The 24,821-nt window shown below is 41.0% G+C and overlaps 1 protein-coding gene across 1 annotated transcript in view; it reads left to right on the forward strand.

The window, feature by feature from the left end:
• Window positions 1-9,041: 9,041 nt before the first annotated feature.
• Window positions 9,042-24,821, forward strand: part of LOC137384496 (myosin-4) — a 29,973-nt gene continuing 14,193 nt past the window's right edge. Inside the window, exons 1-31 of the mRNA XM_068058634.1 lie at window positions 9,042-9,242; window positions 9,349-9,492; window positions 9,575-9,731; window positions 9,873-9,900; window positions 10,002-10,122; window positions 10,234-10,326; window positions 10,595-10,658; window positions 10,767-10,865; window positions 11,271-11,374; window positions 11,704-11,842; window positions 14,393-14,511; window positions 14,615-14,764; window positions 14,865-15,035; window positions 15,130-15,430; window positions 15,535-15,605; window positions 16,614-16,701; window positions 16,854-16,971; window positions 17,081-17,204; window positions 17,522-17,658; window positions 17,795-18,050; window positions 18,143-18,385; window positions 18,500-18,676; window positions 18,772-18,917; window positions 19,264-19,354; window positions 19,462-19,851; window positions 20,327-20,453; window positions 20,755-20,873; window positions 21,180-21,376; window positions 21,466-21,649; window positions 23,146-23,311; window positions 23,548-23,672. Coding sequence (XP_067914735.1) covers window positions 9,042-9,242; window positions 9,349-9,492; window positions 9,575-9,731; window positions 9,873-9,900; window positions 10,002-10,122; window positions 10,234-10,326; window positions 10,595-10,658; window positions 10,767-10,865; window positions 11,271-11,374; window positions 11,704-11,842; window positions 14,393-14,511; window positions 14,615-14,764; window positions 14,865-15,035; window positions 15,130-15,430; window positions 15,535-15,605; window positions 16,614-16,701; window positions 16,854-16,971; window positions 17,081-17,204; window positions 17,522-17,658; window positions 17,795-18,050; window positions 18,143-18,385; window positions 18,500-18,676; window positions 18,772-18,917; window positions 19,264-19,354; window positions 19,462-19,851; window positions 20,327-20,453; window positions 20,755-20,873; window positions 21,180-21,376; window positions 21,466-21,649; window positions 23,146-23,311; window positions 23,548-23,672 — 4,650 coding nt within the window. The remainder of the gene's footprint in view (window positions 9,243-9,348; window positions 9,493-9,574; window positions 9,732-9,872; window positions 9,901-10,001; window positions 10,123-10,233; window positions 10,327-10,594; window positions 10,659-10,766; window positions 10,866-11,270; window positions 11,375-11,703; window positions 11,843-14,392; window positions 14,512-14,614; window positions 14,765-14,864; window positions 15,036-15,129; window positions 15,431-15,534; window positions 15,606-16,613; window positions 16,702-16,853; window positions 16,972-17,080; window positions 17,205-17,521; window positions 17,659-17,794; window positions 18,051-18,142; window positions 18,386-18,499; window positions 18,677-18,771; window positions 18,918-19,263; window positions 19,355-19,461; window positions 19,852-20,326; window positions 20,454-20,754; window positions 20,874-21,179; window positions 21,377-21,465; window positions 21,650-23,145; window positions 23,312-23,547; window positions 23,673-24,821) is intronic.

Below are 24,821 nucleotides of genomic sequence, written 5' to 3' on the forward strand. Positions count from 1 at the left end.
TCATCTTGGTCGTATAAAATCCTTGGACTAGAAATCTCTTACAAAAGATGCTAAATGTTTGGAAACAATTGGAGTTTAATCTAAAATGCTGTCTTTCCTGATGGAGATGGTTTCCTTTGAAGTTGATAATGTTACTAAAGATTTTGTTGTTTTAAAATCCTAAGGATACCAAAAAAAAGTTTAAAATGGAGTTTAGTTCTTTTCGATAAGGAAAAAAGGGTTACGTAAAGCGACGCAGCTGAGAATGCTTTGCTCCGCCCCCTTGGAGACAAGCAAAGAAATTAACCTTGCTGCAGCTATCTTTATCAATGAGACAAAGTGCTTGAGAAGGAGAAATAGTTGCAAGCAATTCTGTCTTTAATGTAAAAAAAATGCAATATCACCAAGTCTGGGCATAAGAAATTGGAATCGATAAACAAAATTAAATTGATATGACTGGTTATTTAAAGCATTCAAAGGGAAATTTACTGTTATTTGAATTTGGAATAATCTGAGATGTCGAAAAAACAGTTTGATTTGGCAAGTTATTTAAGGAATTAAAATGTCATCTAAGGTTAAAAATGCCTGGAATCAAACGGAAATGTTTGATTTCTGTTTTAAGGAATTATGAATATTAATTGTAAAGGTTCTTCAGGGCTCAAAATGAAATAGAATTATAATTAATGAAAATTGGCAATCAGATCTGGCTGATGCAAGAGCTAATAAAGGAATTCTGGGGATAAACAATTGTGAAATTAGAATTCAAACAGCTAAATTAATATAGTGTGAAATTTCCAAGAAGCCTAGAATTTTCCAGTGAAAGTCAAGTAGATAAGTAGATAAGACTGGCAATTGATAGTTTTCTCTTGGATATATGAGTTTTTAAGAGAGCTACATTTGAAAGTCTGATCATTTTTGATCTTTTGATAAGATCACCTGAGAGTTCAGAATATGAGGCATGACATTGGAATACCAGTGTAAGTGTGCAGATGTGATTTGTTACATGTAGAGCAACTGAACTAATGACAGGAAGGGTGATGAGACTGTCAATGTATGTCGTAGCAGGTAGTGAGGAAGTAGGACCCGCGAGAGAAAGGGTTAAAAGATTTGTGAAGGAGCTGTGCAGACAACTGCATGAGCTGAGGCAGGAGATTCTACAGAAACAGACATGAAAGAGGAACAGACAAAGGTGCCTGTTGTGGGAGACAAAGTAATGATAAAGGGAAGGGCTGATGGAAACACTGGTCCCAACTGAAGGTATATAAAGACGTTCGAGAATGGAATGTTCGGGGGATTGGGAGCGATGATGATGTTAACCGGAGTCTGGGTGGTATTCAAATGGATCATCACTCAGGCATGAGTGCAGCATGCTCAGATGCAAATCCAATGGCAGCACAGACACGAACTAGACGAGATCGAGATGGTACAATTATAAAATGACACAGCTATTAACCCTTAAACAATAGAACATTTTCGGCCCACCCAGGTGAGGAAACGAGTAGACCAGGAACTAACACCTGGTGACGACCAGGTCATTTTGTTTAAATCCCCAGATTAAAACACCCAAAGCGATGAAACCACAGTGGGCACTACAAGCACAAGAGAATGCTGATGCACCACTGGAGCTACAACAAACACAGGAGGAACGTAACTACATGAGCTACGGTGTCTTGTATAATTTCACTCATGGTATATGTATCCCAGCAGCCAAGGACTGTAGTAGAGATAAAGCTTGTTTTAATGCATGGTTACAAGTCCACTTGGGAAAAAATAAAGTATGCATACAGTGCTCCACTGACGCAACAAGAGTCAGCTGCAGCCGACAAAGTGAAACAAAAAAAAACCTGATAGGTGCGCATTCGGAATATTGTGCGCACCACCTGTCGGACCTCAGCCTATGACTACCTATAGAAATGGGGTAGGATTATGCGGGTATTATGAGGAGGTGGGTGATGTTTTCCTCCTCCTCCGACACCATGCATATTAACCACCACCCAACCCGAGAAATTGCCATGCCCCACAATCACTAAAGGACCAGAGAATGGAATTGTACTTTTTAACGAAGGCGAAATATTATATGACAATGTTAAACATGAGATTGTGCCTGTCCTGATCAATATCTTGGGAATACAGATGCTGGAATATTGTACAGAACAGGCGAGAAATATGTACAGTGTATTAAGTAAGGTTGTAATGAAGCAGGCTGCCGATGCCATGGGTGCCACTAGATTTCGAGGTCAGGATCAGCTTTATAGAACAAAAAAGGGAATAGTTAACAATGTTGCTACCGGATTCAATACCGGTACGACTGCAGTAAACTCACTGGACGTACAAGGTCTAAATGAAAAGGTGGAACAACTTAAGGAACTCTTAGAGAGTGCAGAGAAAAATCAGGAGAATCAGGCCAATCTGGGAGAGGAGGGCATGGGAATACAATTAGATGGAATTACGATATTAGAAGCCCATGCCAAAACCATCAATCACCTCATCGATAGAGAAAAGGAAGATGCCGGAAAGCTAAGGCAGGGACAACTCTGTCACGCTTATGGCTTGTGGATGGTGGGATAGACACGACACAACCTCAATCAGATCCAAAGGGGGGAGGTGCCCGATTGGATAGACAGCCCACATCTGGCTCGGCTAGCCGAGAGAAAAGGGACACTGGACAATTGTACTCTGAAAGGACTCACCAGAGTATACTCAGTGATCCCAGATTGCGAAATGGGCAAAGCTACGGGAGTGGGAATAGTCCTGATGATCCCAATAGTCACACGGGACTCAGGGCCATTTCCCCATTACCAGCTGGAAAATATTGGGGTCGTACGAGGTAATACCTCCCTCTGCTACTATTTAACTGAAACCTCTGCCATACTCAGAAACAATACACTATATGAAACCTCCCTCACGGGATGCAAGCAAAGGGGGGACATTACAGTACGTCCTCACCCAGTGGGGCAGGGAGAATTGGATGAATGTGGGTTCAGTTGAACCAATGGTTGTATCATAGAAATCATACCTGCCCCCATATATTCGCCAGAACAGGCTACGGAGGTAAAGAAAAATATTGCATCTCCATTACAGAAAGTTCCTACCGTTACAATGACCTACAATGTCCTATCCCACATCCAAATTTTTGCTTTACGCCTTTATGACCCGTCACTATAGGACAAGCTCGAATCATTCAGGTTCAGCGCAGAGATATCGAAATCATTAACGTCACCGATCATGACCACCTACAGGATTATAAGGAGCCAGAACAGGCCCCCATCCCACACTTAGCCGAAGTATTAAGGGAATTAAGGCTCAGGGTGGGTCAATCCGTTAAGCTTCACCACCAACTACAGACAAAAATCAAAAATCTGGAGAAAGATACTGATACAGAATTGCAGAACCAGAGTTGGTGGAAGAAGATTTGGCACTGGGGGATGAATGTGAACATCCAACCCTGGATTCGGATAGTATCACACGTACTGGTAGGGATACAGTTGATCCTGGCCATAGCATGGGGCATACTGGCCTGCCGATCATGCAGACGATATGTGCGGCGAAGGAGAGTCATAACTAGAGGAAAAGCAAGGGAGACAATTTGCCTATCTAGGGTAATAAGCCATTTGGACCACATTAATTTGATATAATACGACCGGAATTCCTGAAATCACGTGACTGGCCAGCACGTTTGAGGCAGGGAATACCGGGCAGTTTAAAAGAAAAGGGGGGTAACGAGTAGTGTCGGTTAAGGAGACTAGGCCTCGTCTCCTACCGAAAGGGGGGATTGTTGAAGGGTATTCCCAAGCACAGAGGCACCTGCAGTAAATATCATACTGTTTAAATGTTATTTGAGTAACTAGTAACATATAATCTTAGTGAACAATGAAGAGGTTGCAAGGCATCATGGGGCTTAGCCAACTTGACCACATTCCACACAGGAGCTGAGTAACATAAATTCAAACAAAGACTTATTCAATGGAGAGCAGATGTCCTTGTGGAATGCTGACAAAGATACCAGCCTGTAACAAGGTTAAGATAAGGTGGTGTGCATACATGAGAACCAAGGATGGGGATTAGAAAGGAATGGAAAACATCATGAGCAATCCCCTATCTGTCTGTGGGTTGGTCATGCAGCCCCTTTCACGCCTGATAACCGCTTCTATTGGTCTTTAATAATCAATGTATATAATCTGTAATCATTATGATTGGACCATGTCCAGCCGGGATGGGCTGAATAACTGTTTGAAAATGTATAAGTATTGATGATTTTCCTTTGTTCGGTGGAGAGGCATTTGGACAGCCCAGTGACCTGCTCCCCACTGGCGTAACTAAATAAACTGTTTGACATTGGAGCAGACCTGAGTGTCAAGTGATTCTTCTAGATTCATTCCCGCTAACATGCAGCAATCAGAAATGTCATAGAGTGAAACATCTGCATACTGAAATAACAGTTCTGCACCCTGGGAGAGCTTGGGGGAGCCCTCCAGGACTGACCAGAATGGGTGTCCAAGTTTGTGGTGATCTGATGCATCCTCCATAACCTTGCTATCATAAGGGCACAGCCATAGCCACCATGCCTTTGGAGGCCACTTCAGGAGGAGGAGGCAGAAGATAAAGGGAGGATGCATCTGGGGACCCTTGTTATGGACTGACTGTCCATGAGCAGATACTCAATCTCTAGTTCCCCTGAGATGTCATCCCGCATCACAGTTGCTCCACAATTCCCCACCTTTCAATCTCTTTTAGATACCATCAAAGCATCCTCTTGGCCAAAATCCTGAAATAAAAGACGCAAACAAAAAAACTTCTATAACAACTTTATTCAACAACACTTCCAATAATATACAGAACTGAAATATCTCCCTAATGCATTCCTTTAGTCACTGGGTTTTTTTTGCCTGTCATAGTGCTGCTGCGCAGTGCTAACCCAGTGGCTGCAGCAAGGCTGGTGGAAGGCTGCTGACCTTTACTGGGGAGACTGCAGATGGCTTTGCCAGACAACTTTGAGCAGCTCTGGACCTTCGAGGGCACTGGTGGACTGCCAGTGGTGGGTGTACAAATGCTGTCCTCCTGAGGGAGGACACTAGGTTTGTCCATCACTGAGGCACTGGCAGTCCCCCAAGGTGATGCCTCAGCAATCCTAGTAATTTATTGGAGGACAGATTGCTGGACTGCTGTGGGAGCCTGCATGCCTCTTAGATACTAGTATCTGCAGCCATGGTGACAGCAAGGCACCAAGTTGGGCTTGCATGGCAACAAGCATGGATCTCATGACTTCAGTCTGAGTTTCCACTGCACACTGAGATGTTGGGTGGTTTCTGCCTGTGCTGCAATGGAAGCTGAGACATTGGCCACCAGATGCTGCATCATGGATGAGTCCACAAGTGCAGTCATGGAGTTGGCCAGTGCTTCTACGCCAGAAAGGAAGGGGTCCAAGCTCTTCACGAAGCCCTGTGTCAAATTGGAGCTGGACTCCTCCACGCTCCTTGACAGTGACAACAGGCCCTGTGGCATACCAACCAATGAATGCACCAAGCGTTCTCCTGTACACTGCCCCATCGAAATCCTCACCTGAGATGCAGGCATACCTGTCCCCCACTGGTTCCATGCTGCTACCTGCAGTTGTGGGCCACATTTTTCTGCAAGAGAAAGGGTAGAATCTGAGTTCTACAATGTGTTTGGGTGATGTGCATGCCATGAGGAGGAGGTGGAGTATCTGAATGTTAGGCATAAGTCCTGATAGCTGATGGCTGAGTGATGCGGCTATGGTGCATTGAGTAGCATGAGGGTTGATGGTGCGGTGGGTAGCAGATGTCATTTAATGATGTATTCACTGACCTTGACCACTCATATGAGGTCATTGAACTTTTTCCTTTACTGCAGTTAGGTCCTGAGGACTAGGTTCCAGGATTGATCTACCTGGCCACCTTCTCCCATTCCCTTCTCAGGGTGTGCCTTGAGGACCTCCTGGCCTCCTGGGGGATAATGAGCTCTGTCTCCCTTCCATCTCCATTACTAATGCCTCCAGTGCTACCTCAGAAAACCTGGGAGCCTTCTCTCTGGCCTGTTGCTCCAATTGATGTCCTCTTCCTCCCAGCAGCCTTCCAGAGTCTATTAAGATGAGTGCAGCTCATCTTTAAGAGGGGCAGGCTACTGTGCATCCTCCATGCCACACTTAGGAGACCAGGAGTTCGAAGTTTGCATGCTGACTGCCTCAACAGGAATGACGCAGGCGCACGATATTGGGCCTAGTCCAAATTTTCAATTTATATCCCTTTACGTCCTTCTCACAGTTTACTTTGCCACCTAGCTTTATATTGTTAGTGAGCTTGAATATATACTACACTTCGTCTGCTCATCTAAGTCATTGATGTAAATTATAAATAGCTGAGGCCCAAGCACTGATCGTTACGGCACTTCACTAGTTACACCCTACCTTCCTGAAAATGACTCGTTTATTCCTACTCTCTGATTTCTGTCTGTGAACCAATCCTCAATCCATGTTAATAAATTACCCCCAATCCCATGAACCCTAATATTGTGTAAAAACCTCTTGTGGGGCACCTTATTGAATGCCTGAGAAAATTCCAAATATACTACATCCACTAGTTCCACCTGATCTACGCTGTTAGTTGCAGCCTCAAAAACTGCCAATAGATTTGTCAAACACGATATCCCTTTCATAAAACCATTCTGACTCTGTCTATTCATATTGTGATGTCCTGCTATCATGTCCTTAATTATGAATTCTAGCATTTTCCCTTTTGATAGTGGGTTAACTAGCCTATAATTCTGTTTTCTCTTTCCCTCCTTTCTTGAACAGTGGTGTTACATTTGTTACTTTCCAATCCATGGGACTGTCCTAGAATCTTGGGAATTTTGGATGATCAAAACCTATGCCAGTATTTACGCTCCACACAACCTCCTCCTAACTTACTTCATCTACCCTATCAGCATAGCAAGTACCACATTCTAACCATTTTCTGGGTAAAGACTTTTCTCCTTAATTCCCAATTCATTTCAAAGGGAAGCTTATGGCAAGGTCACAATTTTTTTTTTTTAGCTTTGTTGAGGTTAATGTCAGAGGCAAATCATCCAGCAATTTGCGGCACATTGGAAATCATGACGTATGTCTTTGCCTCAGAATTGCTGGATTTTATGTGAACTAATAATGGTGAGCAATGTTGATCAGCCATTATATTGCTAGCAATTTCTGGCCTAATGTTTGCAAGGGCTTGTAAGAAAGATGCCAGAAAAAATATACATCTCCGCAAGTTTGCATTTTAATTAAAAAATAAATCCCAGCAAACTGTTGTATGCAAGGTGTTGTGGCCATACTTCCAAATTCTATATTAGCAACAAAGGAATGAGTGAATTTATAAACAGCAAGGTATCTTTTGGCAAATGAATTTCCTAATGATATATGCAGCCTGTGCTTACCACGAAAGTTCCACCTGTTCAGCACAAGCCTATTTTAGAGATCCAGTGGATGAAGATTTTAAAAACAGGACTTGTCATATATCAGCTTTACATGCTCAACTTATATGGATACACATGACGATGACTGGATGAATGCTGAAAAATTCCAAACCAAATTACTGATGTTGCTTCTCTAATTATATCCTGATATTTGAATACCAGTTAATGCAATCATCAGGCTTTTGTATGCTAAATATAGGAACGGGACTTGCTGTGCTGACAAAAAAAAAACACATATATAAGTTGTCCAGGAAATATGAAAAGCTGCTGGTGCCCAACCATCAGGGTAAGTTTCTCCCTGACTTTCTTTACCTTAATTAGGGTATTGTTTTTTTCAGTGAAGCTGAGCGATACCGGACCTCATCGATTAATGTCAAATATTTTTGATAGAAGAAACAAATCCAGAAAATAAGGGCCTGAGAACATAAATGTAATTGGTACATAAAAATCAGCTCCAAAGTAAAATTAATTTATCTATTATGTTTTGTTTTGCTAGGATTGTTGTGGAGGATTTTTTCTTACCTGGGACTGATAAAGGTAACAAATGTTAAGACAACCAAATGTAAACTACATTTCTTGAATAGAAAACTAATCAGAAAAGTTTAATGCCACTGTTTCAAATTGAGTTTGATCGTAAGTCTTTCAGACGAAGAACTTCAAGTACAATGTACATGTCAATTGACTTTACTTACACCGCATTGGTTGTTATTCAATATCGCACTACAGGCAGCTGGTTCAGCAACGATAAGCAAGCATCATGGAGCAGCTCAATGACATATAAGTACCGTACACATTCTATGCAACAGTGGCTGGACGATCAACATTTCCTACAATTTCAAAAGCACTAAACACAGAAATATTATTTAGTGTAATTGAAATGTAATGTGCCTATCTCAGTAACGTTCCACTGAACGATGTTTAAATCACATTGCTATTCTTAACATGCCAGGCAAATGAACATGACATTAAAAAGATAGAACTATTAAATTAAGCAGTATTCAGTTGTTCTGGTTGGAACGCTTAAAGCCACGTTCGGCCTTTTGGTAGTCATATGGGAGCAGCAGACCAAAGATATTTTTATTCTTTTTAGAAACGCATTACTAGGAAAATAGTAATAATATGTTTCATATGAGCAACAGCTACGCTGAAGATAATATATAGTTCATCAAGGCTCTTTATACAGGCTTAAACGTTTAAACTGTATTTTGCAATCTGGTGTCAATCAAATCACAAAAAAATCAATTTGAAGGAGCTGAAAAGCTTACACTAAATAATAAATAATTATTTATCGTAGTAAAAATGGTTTTAGTAGATCTCGCCATTAAATGCAACAACTGTTAACATGCTACAAAATGAATTCAACTTCATTAATTACTGTGACATGGAACAAAATCAAATAAAACAATACCTTATCACAATTCAGAAATAAATCGAACAGTAGCTAATTAGATTAAGCTCACATTTGATACATTTCTTTCAAATAAGAGGAATTATTTACTCGTGTCAAGAAGTAATGCACTAAAATATGCTGACTTTATTCGGTATTACATTATCTATACAAATATGCATGTACACTCTAGCAATAAACCGAAGCCATGGGGGATGCGGAAATGGCAGTGTTTGGAGTGGCGGCGCCGTTTTTGCGGAAGTCTGATAAGGAAAGACTGGAAGCTCAGAATCGACCATTCGATGCTAAATCTGCCTGCTATGTCCCTGACGATAAAGAATTGTACGTTAAAGGGACAGTCAAGAGCAAGGAGGGTGGCAAAGCCACAGTGGAGACAGAGAACAAGAAGGTCAGTTGAAAATTTAAAATAAGTAAATCATCCTGAAAAGCCTGACTGTCTTCACGAAAACTACATTTCTTTAAATAACACGGTAGGTCTGCTGATTATTTTTCAGACAGTGACTGTCAAAGAAGACCAAGTTCTCCCAATGAATCCGCCAAAATTCGATAAAATCGAGGACATGGCCATGTTGACCCACTTGAATGAAGCATCTGTGCTGTATAACCTCAAAGAGCGTTACGCAGCCTGGATGATTTATGTGAGTACAATAGCTTCAGATGACAAAATGAAAGCGATAATTGAAGACATTCAATTTGGTTAATTGCTTTTCCCGACTTTAGACCTACTCTGGGCTATTTTGTGTCACTGTGAACCCCTACAAGTGGTTGCCAGTGTACAACCCCGAGGTAGTGACTGGTTACAGAGGCAAGAAGCGACAAGAAGCTCCTCCCCATATCTTCTCCATCTCTGACAACGCCTATCAGTTCATGCAAACTGGTAAGTATGTATGTAGGCTTTTGATTTTTTTTTTGTTTGCTCAGCAGTGAATTATTTTTGATTCTCGTTAAAACGAGAAGGACGGAACAAATTTATGCAACATTCTGTTATCTGCACTCTCAACATTGATCTTATTTACAGATCGTGAAAATCAGTCCATCTTGATCACGTAAGTGTTGCTGGTTTAATATATTCCCACAAAGATTGGTCGTTAAGTAGTGGAATTGGAATTGACTCCATTTCTTCATTTTCCACTCTCGCTCCTTCCAGCGGAGAATCCGGTGCCGGAAAGACTGTGAACACGAAACGTGTCATCCAGTACTTTGCATCAGTTGGAACCTCTGGGGACGCAGCCAAGAAGAAGGAAGCTCAACAATCTGGGAAGATGAAGGTTAAATAAAACTGATACTGTAAAATGTGGCAACTTTGTTGTTTAACTGTAATTCATTTCTTCACTTGGTAAATGCTTCAACTCCTCGTAATCAAAAATTATTTCTTGCAGGGGTCCCTGGAGGATCAAATCATCCAAGCTAACCCATTGTTGGAAGCCTTTGGTAATGCCAAGACAGTGAGAAATGACAATTCATCTCGCTTCGTGAGTGTTTTGAACATTTGCTGCAGTTGCATATTTTGCAGCCCATAGTGTGCGCAAAACTGTTTAACAATCCAGTGTAACAATCAGGATTAAAAAAGAAAATGCGGAAAATACTCAGCATCTAGCATTTTCTGTTTTTATTTCAAATTTCCAGCATCCGCATTATTTTACTCTTGTAATAATCAGCATATTTCAATAACACCATATTGTGCGCGAGTTGTGAAATCATGTTTCCAATCTTTGATTTGAATAACCTTTACATTTTAAGGGTAAATTCATCAGAATTCACTTCGGCACCACTGGGAAACTGGCTTCTGCAGATATTGAAACCTGTAAGTGCCGATGAACTTGATTTGCAAATATCAACCCTAAATCAATTTGTTGATGTGTAGACTGGTTCTTCAGTAAATCTACAAATGTATGTGCACATGTCTCTCTAGATTTACTAGAAAAATCCAGAGTAACATTCCAGCTGAAAGCTGAAAGGAGTTATCACATTTTCTACCAGATGATGACCAACCACAAACCAGAAATTGTTGGTAAGGACAAACGTTTTGGAATGTTGCTTCCTTGATGGTTTTCCCTGCTAACACGGGAACGACTAGTTCTAACACGTTAGTGTTTGCAATACACCCTGAATCTGAGCCTATAAATAGATCAATTTAAACAAAATCAGAGCATCACCTATTATAATTTAATGATATTATTTTCATACTTTCCTTTCAACTTTATTCGATTTACATTTTATATATGTATCTCCCGTCTGTAATGCTTTCAGTGGTATATTTGTATAGCGAATATCAGACCAATGTTGAATTAAAACTGAATTTGACACGTGGGCTGAACGGAAGAGGGGAAACCTAACTGTAAAATTCCGATGATCGGAAACTTTCATTTGGTTCATCACAAGTCTTGAGACAAAACGTTAATTTTGCTTTCTGCAGAGGCTTGTCTCATTACCACCAACCCCTATGATTATCCATTCGTCAGCCAGGGTGAGATTAGTGTTAAGAGTATTGACGATACAGAAGAATTGGTGGCGACTGATGTGAGTATCAGCTGTACATCTTTATTTGTATTTTCTTATCCCGACTCCTGCCTCGTACGGCATGTAAAAATTTAGGTAGTCAGCACCAATAACTCATTTTGCTATGAAAAAACGTACAGGTCTTGAATGACGATGATATGGAATATGAATAAGTAAGGACAGTAATCAAGCAATGTTTATCCGCGCTGTCAGAAATTCGAATGTTTTGATGTCTTGCAAACGGCAAATCGACTTTATCAAGTAAATTTAAATAACACAACTAAGTAAGTGAAACTGTTTCAATATATGAGTCATTTTGTTGGATTCTAAATCTCTTGTTTGATTTAAAGACCGCTATCGATATCCTGGGCTTCGGCAGTGATGAGAAATGGGGCATCTACAAATTCACTGGTGCAGTCATGCACTTTGGTAACATGAAATTCAAGCAAAAACAGCGTGAGGAGCAGGCTGAGCCCGATGGCACAGAAGGTCACAGTTTCATACCTCTAACTTCACTGCACTATTTACTACCATATATATATTCAAAATAATATTTCAATCAATGAAATACATAGCTTATTTCAATTTACAGTCTAAACAGCATTGAAGTTGTTGTAACATTTTGGAACTATTATTTATGGAATTAATAGGCCAATTTTGCACTGCTGACAGCTGTCCACAAAAATCTTGTGATCTCTGTGGCAAGGGCCTCCCACTTCAAGATGGTAGATTAGATTTGGCGCCAAATCAACGGGATTGTCAGGCCTGCAGTAACAGTGATGTTAGTAGGGTAAGCAGCCAATTACATTGAAGTATTCTCCCAGACCACAAACCAGGAAGTTAAAAACACTTTATCCTTCACTTTTAATTTAAATTTTCAGAGAGTGAAATAAACAATTGATTGGATTAAGACAGAAGCTAAGATATCAATATAATCAAGCTTTACAAATTGCATACTTTTATGAAAAATGTGGAAGTTCTTATCCGAATGGAGCAATCTGACATTCAACAAGTATAAAATTACTCATTCAGGGCCAATGTGGCTGTTTAGCAGTAATTATGAACTTAGTATTCCGTTAAAACCCAGTTACATCTCATCCAACAAGGTATACTTTTTCAACAGATTTACAGCGAGACTAACAGTGTAAGAGGGGATGTTCTCATCAGTTCAATTAATTTCCCTTGATTGCAGTTTGGGGTCCTTCAACAGCACACACTCTGGGGATGTCTAGAATGACAGACAGCAACTTCTTGATTTCCACTTATTCTGTGTATGTGCAGACTCCCGAAGTTGCTGTCAGTTTTGGTGGAGTAATGATGGTGAACACTGACAGTTTTGTTGCCATTATCACTGCAAAATCCAGGCCATTATTCAATCTGGAAGGGATTGCCTGCATCTCCTTTATTGGTCTAATGTCTGTAAGCCTATGGCATAGTATTACGGTCTCTTAGGCCAATTAGATTGCAAAGATTGAGAACACTGTCCCTTTAACCAGTTATCTCATTTGTACATGCTGGAAATTAGCTGTTCCTGCAAGCTGAAGTCTTTGAAACTTTGCTTTGGTATTCTACCTGTTACTTCAAACCAGCATATATTTAGATATATATATAATATAAATGTACACACATATTAGAGAGAGAGATAATGGGATAAAAGGCGAGCTTCAAAAAGTGTGCGGCGCATATGTGAGACGTGCACGCGGATCTGCTGTGATATTTTGCGCACTGTCTCATTAACACAGAGCAGCGGACCACCTGCCCCCGATGACATAGAGGGGGTGGGTGCTTTGTCCCCAGCAACGGTGTCCTGCACCATTTATAAAGGGTTTCAAGCCCTGACAGGTCATTTTAATTTTTAAAGGGACAGGTTTGGGAAAAGATAAAAATAAAATCATACTCACACTTCCCCTCTCCCACCCCCTCCCTATGAATAAACTATTTATTATTTGTCCAATCACCCCCAAAAAAGTAAATTTTCACTCACGACCTTTCCCCCAAACTTTATTCACTTTGATCCTAAACCCCTTCCCACCATCCCGCAACCAATCGCATTGCTTTTGCATCACCGCCTCCCCCACCCACCCCATCCTCCCCAGCCCCCCGGCCCTGAAAAATTCACTCCTCGCCTCTCCCCACCAGTGTCACGCCTCGGATCGCCGAACGGTGATCTGAAGGCATGTGAGTTCCAGCAACAGGCCGGAATATCGACGTGGGACGGCCGTCGCTACAAGTCATTATTTATTCATTTTAATGTCATTAACATATTTAAATAAAGTCTCTGTCGCTGTGCAGCGGGAGGCCACCACGAGGCCTTGCCACTGCCAGTAAAATGAGGTGGGGCCTCTCCCAGAAGGATTTTCTGGGCCCCCTCCATGACCCCCGATGTCGGGGAGCTTACAAAATTCAGCCCAATGTTACAGGAAAGCTCAATATTATGGCTTGGGTTTTCTCCCAACACTTTTGGCTATTGCCCACAGCCATTGATCTCATTGGTTTCTGCATACATACTTTGGCAACCAGAAAGAAAACCAATAGGTTCCATTGGAAACTATGGATGAATCAGGACAGCTCATAATTCGGCTGAGCTCTGAAAAATAGCAGAAGAAATTTTTCTCAGGATAGACCTAACTGAAAGCAAATTTTAAATCACAATTACCCTGCCTAGCAAGAAACGTAACTGGCTGCATTTAAAAAATAACCCTTTGGTTGTAAAGTGTTTGTGACATTCTGTGGTATAAACATATGCAAGTCCTGTCTTTATTTTACCCTGTCAATCTAAAGTCCAATAATTTAAAAAGTGACACTGTAACTTTCACTGACACAGGAACAAAACTCTGCTTTTGCCATGCTGTACAGCATTATTGGCCTGAATACTGTATTGAAAAAGTGTGGGTGTTGATCTAAAGGTTAAGATATATGTCAGACATCTTAATTAAAAAAGAAAACATTATTTCTCAATGTTTATTGTGCAACAGTATTCCAAATATAAAATTAGACCCTATACACAAATATATTAAATTCCCCTTTATATTTTCTTAGATGCCGACAAAGTTGCTTACCTGACTGGCCTCAATTCTGCAGATTTGCTAAAGGCTTTATGCTATCCAAGAGTGAAGGTTGGCAATGAATTTGTGACCAAAGGTCAGACTGTTCAGCAGGTATAATTTCCAAGAATGTTAGTGAAATAATGTGTGTGTGAACCTTTCATACATTCAATTTAGGCTGCAGCTTGACGTTAAAGTGTATATTGTGTTCTTTCAGGTCTACAACTCAGTTGGTGCCCTTGCCAAATCAATTTTTGAGAAAATGTTCTTGTGGATGGTTGTCCGTATCAATCAGCAATTGGACACAAAACAAGCCAGACAGTTTTTCATTGGTGTGCTGGATATTGCTGGGTTCGAAATTTTTGATGTAAGAATCAGAAACATAAATAGCACAAAATAACTTATTTAAAATTAACAGCACTGAAAGCCAATGATTAAATAACACTTAAATTGCTCTACATGTTCAGTTCAACAGCTTGGAACAGTTATGTATCAACTTCACTAATGAGAAACTGCAGCAGTTCTTCAACCACCACATGTTTGTTCTGGAACAAGAAGAGTACAAGAAGGAAGGAATTGAATGGGAATTCATTGACTTTGGTATGGATCTGGCTGCTTGCATTGAACTCATTGAAAAGGTAGGTGAAACAATGCACTTTGTTAATGTGTATCGCTTTATCAATTGCAAGAATCAAGAATATCTTGATATTAATATATGTGTGGTAACCTCAGCCCATGGGTATCTTCTCAATCCTGGAAGAGGAGTGCATGTTCCCCAAGGCGTCAGACACTACTTTCAAGAATAAACTGTATGATCAGCATCTTGGCAAGTCAAATAACTTCCAGAAACCCAAGCCTGCCAAAGGAAAGGCTGAAGCTCACTTTTCACTGGTCCATTATGCTGGCACTGTGGACTACAACATTTCTGGCTGGCTGGATAAGAACAAGGACCCCCTGAATGAAACTGTAATTGGACTATTCCAGAAATCATCAATAAAACTTCTGGCTCATCTCTATGCTGCATCCGCTGAAGGTAAAATTCTATTACACTTAAATGTTAATATTCCTTTTTGTTAACATTGTATTCTTCTCTTTCCTAAACAGTTTAGAACAAACAAATTTGTTGCTTTTTTGTAGCTGAAACCACTGGCAAGAAAGGTGGCAAAAAGAAGGGCTCTTCCTTCCAGACGGTATCTGCTCTGTTTAGGGTATGAATTTCTCTTACATGTAGATTTTATCAATCTGTAGTGAACTAAGTTTTAATAAATTTGAAAGAGCTTGCACAACATTGGACTGGATTTTGTGCTGGAGGCGGGGCTCCTGGTGCTGGGCTGAAAAGGCAAGGGGAACACTGCTTCTGACTTTTCGTACTCCACTGGAGCGATCCTTCATTCTTTTTGAGTCAAAGTTTTCAGAGGTGGGATCCCATCCCTTTAAAGACTTGAAAGGGACGGGGATCCCACCTCCAAGAGCTGCCGTCAATCAGAGGGTCAGCAGCTCAACAGTATCAGCAGTGCCACTGGGAGCAGTGGGCACTGCCGATACTGCACAAGTCTTGGACCCAGGCCCAACAGCGGAACGCCAGAAGAGGTGGGGCACCAGGGCCAGTCCGGAAGGCCCCCGTGAAATGGGGTGGGGGGAGGGATGGGGGGCTGTCATTCAGTTTTAGGGGAGGGGTGATGCCGGGGGGTAAAATTGTTTCCAGTGGGGTCCTCCATGGACCTCAAATTTCCCATGAAAGAGGGACCCCCTCCACACAAGCCCACAGGGCGGGCACCTCGTTTTACAAGGCATCCTCCCCGTGTGGTGCAGCACACCGAACCCCCGGCCCCCTCACCCCGCTGCTGGTAAGATTCCAGTGGTGACGGGAAGAGGCCCTTAATTGGGCCTCAATAGGCCACTTGCAGACCTCATTTGGCCTCTGGGCAAGAAGGTCATCGTTGGCCTATCCTGCTCCTGGAAAGATTGTTGACTGATGGGGAGAAGACGAGCCCTCCACCCGCCTCCCTGCTCCGCCACCCATCATGATTGTCCGTGCCCCTACCCGCCTCCGACCCCACCTCGGGGGGGGGGGGGGGGTGGGGGCGGCCCATAAAAATCTCGGCCCTCAATTCAGTGTGTCAAATATGATTAATGAGTAGAACAGGCTTGTATTATTGTTGCAAATGCCATGGGAAAAACTGGAGATCACTATTATTTTCTTGTTCACCTCACAGGAAAACCTAGGCAAGTTGATGGCTAACCTGAGAACTACGCATCCACATTTTGTGCGTTGTATAATCCCCAATGAGACAAAAACACCAGGCAAGTGTGATTCCCTCTCTATACACTACATTTCTGAGGAAATAAATCACAAGTGAAATCAATAATGGATACAGTCTTCTGTTGTTAACTTAATAGGTCATGTGAAAATTGTTTGGTGTGATGTATTTTAATAATTATGTTGTTTCCAACAGGTGCTATGGATAACTTCCTTGTCATACACCAGCTGAGGTGCAATGGTGTGCTTGAAGGTATCAGAATCTGCAGAAAGGGATTTCCAAGCAGAATCATCTACGGTGACTTCAAGCAACGGTAATGAATCTCAAACTATACATTTCAATTTTTTTATGCTATGAAATTACAAAGTATATGCAGTTTTAATGAGTAAAACAATAACATGCTTCTACCTCTAATACAACAGATACAGAATTCTTAATGCAAGTGCTGTTCCTGAAGGTCAGTTCATTGATAGCAAGAAGGCTTCTGAGAAATTATTGGGATCCATTGATGTAGATCACACACAGTACAAATTTGGACACACTAAGGTAACTATATTTAAAATCTAAGTTTCTCACTGTGAAATAATAGGCTGATTAAACTATAAATTCAGCTTTGAGTTTAAGTTGAGAAGCACCAAAGTTGCCTTGTTGCTCCCGTGTTATTATGGATGTATGAAGCTATTCCAGATCCACTACAAACTGCTCCATTAGGATGAGAACAAATCAATTGCAAAAATGCAAATGCCACACAAACTTCCTCGTATCAATTCAACACTGAAAAAACAAATTGAAATATATTTTTAAAATGTATTACATTTTGTGTGTTGAACATAAAAGGTGAACACTTACTTAATTTATTTAAGGTGTTCTTCAAGGCTGGTCTCTTGGGTACACTTGAAGAGATGAGAGATGAGAAGTTGGCAGAACTGATTACCCGCACCCAGGCTATGTGCCGTGGATACCTAATGAGGGTTGAATTTAAGAGAATGATGGAACGGAGGTAAGTATCATCACTTTGAACATCCAAAAATAAATCTGCCAGTAAAAATATTTTATAAATAATATACTATTTAACTCTTACACAAAAGCTATAAGAGGATTGGTATGAACTGTGTTCCCCGATCTGTATCCTTTAGGGAAGCACTGTACACTCTACAGTACAACATCCGTTCCTTCACAAATGTCAAACACTGGCCATGGATGCAATTGTATTTCAAGATAAAACCTCTCCTGAAGAGTGCTGAAACTGAAAAGGAAATGGCGAATATGAAGGATGAGTTTGAGAAAACTAAGGAGGCACTTGCCAAATCTGAAGCACGAAGGAAGGAATTAGAAGAGAAAATGGTGGCTATTGTACAGGAAAAGAACGACCTTGCACTTCAAGTCCAAGCGGTATAAACATTTGCACTTTGAATATAGTAAATTCTCCAGATAAATTGTAAAAACCATAGCCTGGTATAATTCACTGTATCATTTTCCTGCAGGAAAGTGAAACTCTGGCAGATGCAGAAGAAAGATGTGAGGGACTCATTAAAAATAAAATTCAATTGGAGGCTAAATTGAAGGAAGCTAATGAAAGATTGGAAGATGAAGAGGAGATAAATGCTGAACTCACAGCTAAGAAGAGAAAACTGGAAGATGAGTGTTCTGAGCTGAAGAAAGATATTGATGATTTGGAGCTTACTTTGGCCAAAGTTGAAAAAGAAAAACATGCCACTGAAAACAAGGTATGAATAGGTGAATTTTATTTATAATAGATATACCATTCATGGAAAGGATATAATACCTGTTGATGATACTTCATGAAATTTTTCTAAATATTTTGTTTTTCCTGAACATAGGTTAAAAACCTCACTGAAGAGATGGCTGGTCTCGATGAAAACATCGCTAAAATAACAAAGGAAAAGAAAGCCCTCCAAGAGGCTCATCAACAGACTTTGGATGACCTTCAGGCTGAGGAAGACAAAGTCAACACTCTAACCAAAACAAAGACTAAGCTGGAACAACAAGTTGATGACGTAGGTGTTTTTAAACATTACTTGGTCAAATGGGTTTAACGATACTTTCATTGTTTGAACTAAATTCTGATAAAATATATTTTTTACCTTTAAAGCTTGAAGGTTCTCTAGAGCAGGAGAAGAAACTTCGCATGGATCTCGAACGTGCTAAGAGGAAGCTTGAAGGTGACTTGAAGCTGTCGCAAGAAACCTTGATGGATTTGGAAAATGATAAGCAGCAACTGGATGAGAAGCTAAAAAAGTCAGTATCTATCTTATCCTTTGTTCACATCCCTTTGCTTTAATTTTTATATTACCTGTCCTGTTGATAAGAATATGGAACTTATTATTGGAGACATTGACTCTTCAGTCAGAAGATGCTAATATTATTAAATTGAGCATGTGAGATTGTGAAACTTCTCTGATTGAACTAATGTAATTGTTTAAACAAGAGTAGTCCTCATAGAAAGTAACACGGTATTAATTCAGGAATTAAGGCTGCATTTTAAATATTCCCTAGCCTCAGCATGTCAGTGACAACAGTACTTAAGTAAGACAGGAATTTGGTAATTGAGCGACTTAACTTAATCTTTCACTCATTATTAAAGGAAGGAATTTGAAATCAGCCAGCTTCAAAGCAAAGTTGAAGATGAGCAGGCTTTGGCTTCCCAACTGCAGAAAAAGATTAAGGAATTACAGGTGATTTATATGTCCAGTGAAATTATTGATGTTTCCTTTCTAAAGGTTTTGTGCATGACCTGATGTTACTTGTTCTGGGATTATAATCAACGCATATTTATTTTAAGGCTCGTATTGAAGAACTTGAAGAAGAAATAGAAGCTGAACGCACCTCCCGTGCTAAGACTGAGAAACAGAGAGCTGATCTTGCTCGGGAACTTGAAGAAATCAGTGAGCGACTGGAAGAAGCTGGAGGTGCAACTGCAGCACAGATTGAAATGAATAAAAAACGTGAAGCAGAATTTCAGAAAATGCGCCGCGATCTAGAGGAATCTACCCTACAGCATGAAGCCACGGCTGCTGCTCTTCGTAAGAAGCAGGCTGATAGTGTAGCAGAACTTGGAGAACAAATTGACAACCTGCAACGTGTGAAACAGAAGCTTGAGAAGGAAAAGAGTGAGCTGAAAATGGAAATTGATGACCTTGCTAGCAATATGGAATCTGTATCTAAAGCCAAGGTATGGTTCTGAATGTTGCTAAACTCTACTCCTTCATATAATTATGTTTTTTTAGGTTTTTTTTAGTTTTTAGAGATACAGCACTGAAACAGGCCCTTTGGCCCACCGAGTCTGTGCCGACCATCAACCACCCATTTACACTAATCTTACACTAATCCCATATTCTACCACATCCCCACCTGTCCTTACATTTCCCTACTACCTACCTATACGAATGGCAATTTATAATGGCCAATTTACCTACCAACCTGCAAGTCTTTTGGCTTGTGGGAGGAAACCGGAGCACCCGGAGAAAACCCACGCAGACACAGGGAGAACTTGCAAACTCCACACAGGCAGTACCCAGAATTGAACCCGGGTCGCTGGAGCTGTGAGGCTGCGGTGCTAACCACTGCGCCACTGTGGTTTAACAATTGTTTAATAATTGATCATCATTTGATTTCACATTTTTGAGAATTCTGTATATTGGTTTTAGGCAAACCTTGAGAAGGTGGCCAGATCTCTTGAGGACCAGGTCAGCGAACTGAAAACCAAACATGATGAGCATCAACGCTTGATCAACGATTTATCAACTCAAAAAGCACGCCTTGCAACAGAAAATGGTATTTATCAGTTCCCTAACTAGTTACAATTCCAAAGTCTAGAAAATACTCATCATTTTTGTTCTATTTCAGAAAGAACAGAACTTGGAGCCAATTTTTCCATACTTTTGCATTTATTTACAGAGTTACATATTACAAGCATACGCCTCCTAATGCAACAACCACAGTTATAGTCTGTGCCTATTGATAGGGGTTCAAGTGAATCCTCAATTAATGCCCACCACCTGCATACAATTAAATATGATTAATATACACTTAACAATTTTGGAACGTTTTGCTTGTAATCTCTTCTGATTTACAGGTGAACTGAATCGCCAAGTAGAGGAGAAAGAATCCTTTGTATCTCAACTAACAAGAGGTAAACAAGGGTATACTCAACAGATAGAGGAGCTCAAGCGACTGCTGGAGGAAGAAACAAAGGTACCAGAATAATTTAAGTAAATTGTCCTTATCAGCTTTGAAACAAAATCTTTACAACATGGTAAATCAATTTCCATGTGGTTTTTGAATTCATTTTTTGTAACAATTTAAATTCTTCAAATTGCAACATTATAAAATATCACATTTTGTGACATTGTCATCTAGTAATTGACCTAAGATGCTACCTTTGGAAGTGGCAATATTTCTAAACATCGCGATCATATGCAAAGTATCAAGGTTCAGTAACGCCAACTAATCACAGGCATATTAACACGATTTCATCATCCAACTTGGCAATTATTTCAGGCTAAAAGTGCCTTGGCACATGCTCTGCAATCCGCCCGCCATGACTGTGATTTGCTCCGTGAGCAATATGAAGAGGAGCAGGAGGCAAAGGCCGAACTCCAGCGTGGCATGTCCAAGGCCAACAGTGAAGTCGCTCAGTGGAGAACAAAATACGAAACTGATGCAATCCAGCGCACAGAGGAACTGGAGGAGGCCAAGTATGTTATATTGAAATGAGAATTTGGTTTCATACAACATGTTCTTTGAGACAATTTTCTTCCAACATCTTTGGATTTGTACTTTTCAGGAAAAAACTTGCTCAGCGTCTGCAGGATGCAGAGGAGCACATTGAGGCTGTTAACTCCAAGTGTGCTTCATTGGAAAAGACAAAACAAAGATTGCAAAATGAAGTGGAAGATCTCATGATAGATGTGGAGAGGGCAAATTCAGCAGCAGCTGCTCTTGACAAGAAACAGAGGAACTTTGACAAGGTAAGAGTATGTTGTGGCATTGTTTCCCTTTCTTTGACATTTTAAAGACAGTTATAATAGCAATTTCACATTGATATTAAGTAATATTGATATTAATTTCAGCTGTGGATGGACACAAGAGTGGCAGTATTTTAGGATGAGAACCAATTCTTGAATGCATTAAAGCCAAATGTATGAGACCCTCCAGGAACCTATCGAACAACATTTAAGTTTTGCAGTTTTCCCTCCTCAAAAAGACTGTGGCCAGAATTTTATGCCACCCCGACGAGCGGGATGGTGGAGGAGATTGGGTGACATAAAATGGAGTGGGAGACACCGGGAGACCTTCCAGACTAGCTCCCGCCTCTGCCGCCACTTTACACAGGGCGGCAGCATAAAAGAAAATGCCCGCCCGCCCCAAACCAATCAAGGCCCTTACATGGCCACTTAATGGCCATGTAAGGGCCTTTGCCCGCCTCCACAAGGATTTTACGCGTGGCAAGTGGACATCCTGGAGCCGGGAGAAGCCACCTAACGAAAGCAGGCGGCTTCCGAGAGCCCAGGGTGGCCCTCATGATCGGGCACCCTGTGCCCGATGGAGGGCTGCCCTCGCTACCCCAACCACCCCCAACATCCAACATGCCCCCCCTTCCCCCAATCAAATACCCTTGCCTCACCGGGGCCCGACTGATTACACCCGGCGAGGCAACCAAAACTTACCTTCCCTCCCGGCTCCCAGGCATCTTGACTTCATGCTGGGCTGCAGTCCCAGCAGTGGCCACTGCTCCCGGTGGCGCTGCTGGGACTAAGAGCTGCCAGCCCGCTGATTGGCCGGCAGCTCTATTAGACGGGACTTCCTACCTCAAGTGGTTGGAAGTCCCTCCTCACACCAGTTGAAGCCCAGGGACCTGCAAAATACAGGTCAGATCCCCAGATGAGGCGGAAACGTGTGCACAACCGACTTTTCAGTCAGTGGCCGGCTCCCGTCCGCCTACCGTAAAATTCTGGCCTGTGGTTCTGGGTCAATTGTTATTTTAAAGAATACAATGTGCGGATTTTTGTTGTGTAAAGTTATCAAGGGATATGGAGAAAAATTGGGTAAATGAAGTTGAGGTACAGATCAGCCATGATCTTATGAAATGGTGGCAGAAGCTCAAGGGGCTGAAAAGCCTACTTCTCTTCCAATGTTTGAAAACAAGTTTAAAATGTACTCAAACTGTGCATTGTATCTCCTAGGTATTTTAAAATTTAGTACTGAACCTTTTTAATATCATAAGAAGGCAAATGCTGTCCCCTGCTCTGCCCTAACAAAATATAGTCGTTGAGAAGCAGACCTTTGTCCATCTAATTAAACATGCACACATGAAGTTCTGTCCTGACAGGCAGAATATGAGTTACAGCCCGAAGTGTAGTTCCAGTCTTGCAGTCTGTACTCCATACTCTCCAGCTATCATTTCACATCGGTATTGAGGTATAACTGCATCCTCATTTGTAACTTTTACATTTGCACACTAAAGATCCTGGCAGACTGGAAACAGAAATTTGAAGAAAGCCAGGCTGAACTGGAAGCAGCTCAGAAGGAATCCCGCAGTTTGAGTACTGAGATCTTCAAGATGAAGAATGCATATGAAGAATCTCTGGATCAACTTGAAACTCTTAAACGAGAGAACAAGAATCTGCAGCGTAAGTCTTAAACCTTTCTTATCATTTAAATAATTAAGAATGTTGATATTATTAAATTGATATGTGTTTACCTTGGAGTTAAAACCTATAGTAAAATTCCATTCTTGCCCCCTGCGCTTTGCACTCTTCAGGAATCAGTCTCACATCAGTAGTGTAATTGCATTTTTATACTGCTTTTGTAATCTTAGTTTCATCACCACAAAATACGATAATCTGCAATTATTTTTGTAAAACAGAGGAGATCTCTGATCTGACTGAGCATCTGGCTGAAAGCAGTAAGGCCCTCCATGAGCTAGAAAAGGCAAAGAAGACAGCTGAGCAGGAAAAGAGTGAAATTCAGTCGGCTCTGGAGGAGGCAGAGGTAAAGCTAATAATTATTTTAGCAGTACACATTAGAAATTGAAATTTAGAACATTAGTATTTGCCAAATGGACTAACAGAGTTTTAACAATTATGTAGTGCATTGGACAACTTCAAAAAGCGATTGAAAGACCTTAAAGACATCAGTTCAAAAAGAACACACTAAATGGTCTAAATAGTATCCAACAAGAGTAATTTTTGGATGATATTTCCAAAACATTGTTTTCTTTACCTTGGAACAACAGATACATCACTGGAATTATATATTGTTGTTTTTGACTGGTTAGTACAGTTTTGAGCCAGGCAAATGGATGATTATTTTTGCACTACAAAATGATAAGCTTTTAAAACTCAAAAGTTACATTTTTTACGTATTGACATTAGGAAGCTAACATTTGATCTGCAACTCTGTAGTGGAAGAAGTGGATGATTATGAAGCTTTAAGTACTTTCTGGCTGCTTACAGTCATAATATGTTCATATTTGTTAATAACTGCTTATATTATTAAAATGTCTCAGTGTTAAAACAAAATGAATCACATTTTGGAGCACCTCATTCACTAAGCACATGCTGCAGTCACTCTGTGCCAATAGCATTGCAAAAAACAATAATGGAACAAATGACCAGATACTGATTGGATGCTGGCATTTTTGCACAAATGCTGGGCTGGATTTTATCACGTGCAGGGACTGACTTAAATAGAGGGGGTGGAGTGGCTGCCCCCGATGACGTAGGCAATGGCGTCTGGTGCCGCTGTGTATGCGCCGGTGCCATTTTTAAAGGGCTTTAAGCCCTTAGCAGAGATTTAAATTTTTAAAGATGTATTATACTTAATATGTTTTGAATAAATAATTCGGAGATGGAAGCCCTTCCCCAAATCCCCCAATGGTCATTTCACTGCCCGATATTTACAAAACCTACCGTATTCCCTACCCAAACTTCCCCCCACAACCTTCTAACTTTTGCACTTCAACCCCTTCCCACCATCCCCACCACCAATAAAAATTGTTTCCCCGCTCCCCCACCCTTCCCGCCCTGAAAATGTTATTCCTCCCCCCTCCCCACAAGGTTCTCGCCTCAGAACTCCATACAGAGTTCCAAAGGCGCACAAGCTGCGTTCGGCGGCCATAAAGTCGGCGTGGGACGGCTA

The sequence above is a fragment of the Heterodontus francisci genome, chromosome 26 (assembly GCF_036365525.1).
Source record: "Heterodontus francisci isolate sHetFra1 chromosome 26, sHetFra1.hap1, whole genome shotgun sequence".
NCBI lineage: Eukaryota > Metazoa > Chordata > Chondrichthyes > Heterodontiformes > Heterodontidae > Heterodontus > Heterodontus francisci.